The sequence below is a fragment of the Carlito syrichta genome, unplaced genomic scaffold (genome assembly GCF_000164805.1).
Source record: "Carlito syrichta isolate Samal-C Ts95f unplaced genomic scaffold, Tarsius_syrichta-2.0.1 Scaffold120544, whole genome shotgun sequence".
Lineage (NCBI taxonomy): Eukaryota > Metazoa > Chordata > Mammalia > Primates > Tarsiidae > Carlito > Carlito syrichta.
Window position 1 is genome coordinate 99,471 of NW_007064640.1, and position 4,632 is coordinate 104,102.

The following is a 4,632-nucleotide window of genomic DNA, read 5'->3' on the forward strand; positions in this document are numbered from 1 at the left end:
GCAGCCAGGTCGGGGAGGCCTGGGGAGGGGCCGGGGAGGCCTGAGAGCAGCCGGACACCGTCACCACCACACACCTTTCCCGGGGGCTGGGACTGGGAGGGGGCTGTGTCCCAGGAAGCCATGAAAGCTGAAACTTCTAGTGGCCTGGAATGTTTTACAGTCTTGATTTTGTCATTTTTCTTTTTTTTTTTTTTCTTTCTTTTTTTTTGAGTCAGGGTCTCACTCTGTCACCCAGGCTGGAGTATGGTGGCACGATCATGGCTCACCATGGCCTCAACTTCCTGGGCTCAGGCCACACCCCCTCTCTCAGCCTTCTGAGCAGCTGGGACCACAGGCACGTGTCACCACGCCTGGTTGATTTTTAAATTTTTTTGTAGAGATGAGCTCTCACTATGTTGCCCAGGATGGTCTCAAACTCCTGGGCTTGAGCGATCCTCCCACCTCGGCCTCCCAAATCGCTGGGATGACAGGCGTGAACCACCATACCTGGCCTCATAGTCCTGATCTAAAGAGGGCCCTCCGGTGTAGAATCTTCAGCGTTTGCCTGTTATGGGGTGAACTAAGTTCCCTCAAAGCTCCTGCACCTCAGAATGTGACTGTATCTGGGACAGGGCCTCTGAAGAGGGGACGGGCAGGCTGTGAGGTGATCCTCATCCAGTCGACCAGTGTCCTCGTAGGAGGAGATGAGGACATACCCAGGGGCCCACTCAAGGACACAGGGAGGAGGCGTCCGCCTGCAGCCCAGGAGAGAGGCCTCAGGAAGAGCCAGCCCTCGTGGCACCTTGACCTTGACCTGTGGCTCCAGGCCCGTGAGGACTTCATTCCTGCCGTTTCCTCCAGCCTGTGGTACTCTGCAGGGAAGCCCGAGCTGACTGGCACCCCCTCTCCCCACCCGCCACCCCAGCCTGGCTCTTCCCCAGGTGGGTGAGGCCGTCATTCCCGTTTCACAGATGAACGGGTCGAGGCTCGGAGAGACCCATGCCTTCTCTGCTACCCTGAAGCTCCCAAGAGGAAACCCAGGGACGGGGGTCCCGCGACTCGCCTCCGGGGACGACAGTGAAGTGGGTGAGAGTGAGCGTGCATTGGCCGCCGGAACCTGGGCTGGGCCCTTTCCAAAGAACATTCTAGAAAGCCGCACAAAGCCTCAGAAGTCTGCCCAGGCTTGGGCCCAGAAACGTCACTTCTAGAGATTGAAGGGGACACAGTCCAGGTGTGTGCAGACATCCCCAAGAAGGAGGCTCAGCCCCACAGGGGCCACACCATTCACTGCAGGTGAGACGCAGACAGGTGAGTTTCCTGCAGGAAGCTCTAAACGAGAACAGGGTTGGCATTCCGCCGTCTTTCCTACCGGTGCACGACCCTCACCCTCCAACCAGGCATGCCAGACCTGACCCCCCTGCGGGCTGGGGTGTGGGTCCACCAGAGCTGGAAATCACAGAAGTGAGAGGGAGTGCCCCAAAACACAGGCAGGATGTTCTCAGAAAAGCCCAAATCCAGTGAAGCCGTGACTTTCATTACTTAGTAGGTTCTTGTGACCTTAGAAGGCGGGAGACGGTCACCAAAACTCAGGACCAGACACCTGCAGCCCACCTCTCTCAGCTCACGGTTTGCTCAATCATGGCTGCAAAAGAATCTAACACTTCTTGTCAAGGCAAGCATGGGTTCCTTCTCTCAAGGCGCCCATGCCCGCTGGACACGTCTCTTTCTTTTCTTTTTGTTTTTGTGAGTCAGAGTCTCACTCTGTGGCCCAGACCGGAGTGCAGTGGCCGCTCCCGGCCACCGCAGCCTCGACCTGCTGGGCTCCGGCGATCCTTCCGCCTCAGCCTTCGGAGTAGCTGGAACCACAGGCATGTGCTACCACGCCCGGCTAATTTTTGAATTTATTGTAGAGATGAAGTCTCGCCAAGTTGCCCAGGCGGGTCTCGAACCCGCGGGCTCAGGCAGTCCACTCACCTCGGCCTCCCAAGGCGTGGGATTCCAGGCTGAGCCGCCGAGCCCGGCTGGACACGTCTCTTTCTAACCAACTCTCTGTTAAGCTATTCCTGGGACTCGCTCTGGAATTCTTTTCTTTTCAAAAGAACCCACGGAGCAACATGCCGCACCCCACCCGGCGTCGGAACCCACGGAGGACCACACCACACCTCACCCAACGTCAACAGGACAGAAAAGGACTCAGCCCTCCAACCACAAGTGGAGCACGGTGCAGTCATCAGACGCCATCTGTGCGGCCATGCTAAGATGCAGGTAAGCTTTAAGAACCTCCAGGATCCCTCAGGTGAAAATATAGAGCAATTCGTGTAACTTTTACTGACAGAGCACTTATGACTGCTGGGCCTTGAGCCGCTACCCTCTCCGTTAACCTTCCTGCCACCCTGTGAGGCGGGGACTGGGATCGCCCCATTCCACAGACGAGTCCAGGTGTGTTGGACTCCACACTCTCTGCTCTTATGTAATTTGACCTAACGATGTGATCACATAGCGTTACATAACTATGTTCTAGCTGTAACTGGATCCCCTTTCACTCACACACACACACACACACACGTACACCCAGGAGGATACACACCAACAAGTCTGACAGTAATTCTCCCAGCAGCGGGTGATGGGGCATCTGTTTTTTTGGAGGGAGCGTATCCAAATTTGTTACAAAAACATGTACTGGTAAGAAGAAAAAAGTCCTTACTTTGAAAAACTAAAGAAAGAAGGGAGGACCCAACTCGCCCAGGTGCCCCGGTGGAGAGCCATGGGAGCTGATCTGCATCCTGTTTTAAGGAATCGACTCAGACCAGGACCCTCCCGGATGCCGGGCGGCGAAGCCTGCAGCCTACCTTTCCGACTGCACCCCGTTCCTGAGCGAGCCCACGTAGGCCTTTTTCTTGTCCACGGGCATCACGTCCACGTCGCCCCCGCTCTCGTTCACAATGACGCCTGCGTGCACGGCCGTTTTGCAGATGCTTGAGGTCTGGAGGGACAGGAAGAGGCTCGTCAGTGACGGGGACTCGGTGCTGGCCCAAGCCGGTGGGGGCTCAGTCCCTGCGGGGCGACCTGGTTGGCGGAGTGCTAACCACATCAACCCCCAGGAAGTACCCAGTGTCACCCCAATTCCTCAGTGGTCTCTCCTGAGAGACCCGGCTGGCATTCATTCATTTAGTCAACAAATATAAATATTTTCTGCATGCCCAGCCTTATATTAAGAACTGGGGGGAATTCAGCAGGCAACAAAATTAAGACCCTGCCTTCTTGGAGTCGAGGGAGCAGCCAAATACACACACACACACGCGCGAGGGAGCTTCAGCTATGAAGATCAAACCAGATCTACGATGAGACAAGCGAACGGAGGCGGCAATCTTAGAACAATTCATCAGGGGAGACTGAATGCTGAAAAGGAAGCAGTCGCAGCCATGAGAACAGCTCCATACAGAGCATGCCAGGCAGAGGGGAGCTCGTGCAAAGGCCCTGGGGTAGGAGTGAACTTGTCCTGTCCAATAGAGAGAGGGCCGGGACTCTAGGATAGTGAGTGGTGGGAGGGTGGGCAGGGGCCGATCACGCCGTGTGGCCCAGAGTCCGGGCTATTCCAGGTACCCCAGGGACTGCCGGGGCCAAGTAGGGGCAGGAGGTGCTGTTCCCTAGCATCATCAAGGAGTTCAACTCCTGGGGCATAAAACCCTTGAGTTAGGCTTTCGGTGGAATCTTAACTTTCCCAATAAAAAAAGGTCCTTGGGATGGGTTATCAGAGAGTAACTAACCAACATTTCTCAAAGTTGAGGACATGCCCGCAGAGGTGGGCGGTAGCCAATGCTGGCTGGAGATGCAGCTTTCTGGGTCTCCCCCAGCCAAGGACCAGGTGACTGGGAGCCCCCTCAAGGTTAAGAATTGCGAATTTGCCCCCCTCCGCCGGGCCTAAGGTCCTTTGGTCTGTGCTAAAACTCAACCTTGGCTTTGGCATCTAGAGCACGGATTCTTCAGGTTTTGGGATTCCATGCCTGTCATCTCAGCACTTTAGGAGGTTGAGGCGGGAGGACTGCTTGAGCCCAGGAATTCGAGGCCAGCCTGGGCCACATAGCCAGGCCTTGTCTCTACAAATAAATCAAAAGATTAGCCGGGCATGGTGGTGGGCGCCTGTAGTCCCAGCGACTCGGGAGGCTGAAGCAGAAGATCGCCTGAGCCCAGGAGGTGGAGGCCGTGGTGTTTGTGCCACTGTACTCCAGCCTGGAGGATGGAGTGAGACTCTGACTCCAAACAAAAAACAAAAGAAGCAAACCCACCCCACCTTTGCCCTGGGACGTTAACCTTTCTGGGGAAAAGGAGAAGCCAGCATGAACGGTCACAGCCTAGTCAGAAAAATGAAAAATAAAAAAGGTGGGGCCGGCACACATGTTCAGATCAAAGACTTGAAAACCCGATTTCTTGTTCCGCGACTGATTTGCCGATGGCCAGTTTTCTTTTTAACCTGCACTAACATATCTTGTCTTGCCTTCAAGAAATAAATTTTAAATAATTGGCTGGACGCGGTGGCTCACACCAGTCATCCCAGCACTTCGGGAGGTCCAGGTGGGAGGACTGATTGGAGCCAGGAGTCTGAGACCAGACTGGGCAATGTAGTAAGACTTTGTATCTGAGAGAGAGAGAGAG

General features: G+C 55.3%; 1 protein-coding gene across 1 annotated transcript in view; it reads right to left on the minus strand.

Annotated features, from left to right (window-relative positions):
• CRISPLD2 (cysteine rich secretory protein LCCL domain containing 2) overlaps positions 1-4,632 on the minus strand; it is a 53,554-nt gene that overhangs the window by 8,256 nt on the left and 40,666 nt on the right. Inside the window, exon 13 of the mRNA XM_021707588.1 lies at positions 2,829-2,962. Coding sequence (XP_021563263.1) covers positions 2,829-2,962 — 134 coding nt within the window. The remainder of the gene's footprint in view (positions 1-2,828; positions 2,963-4,632) is intronic.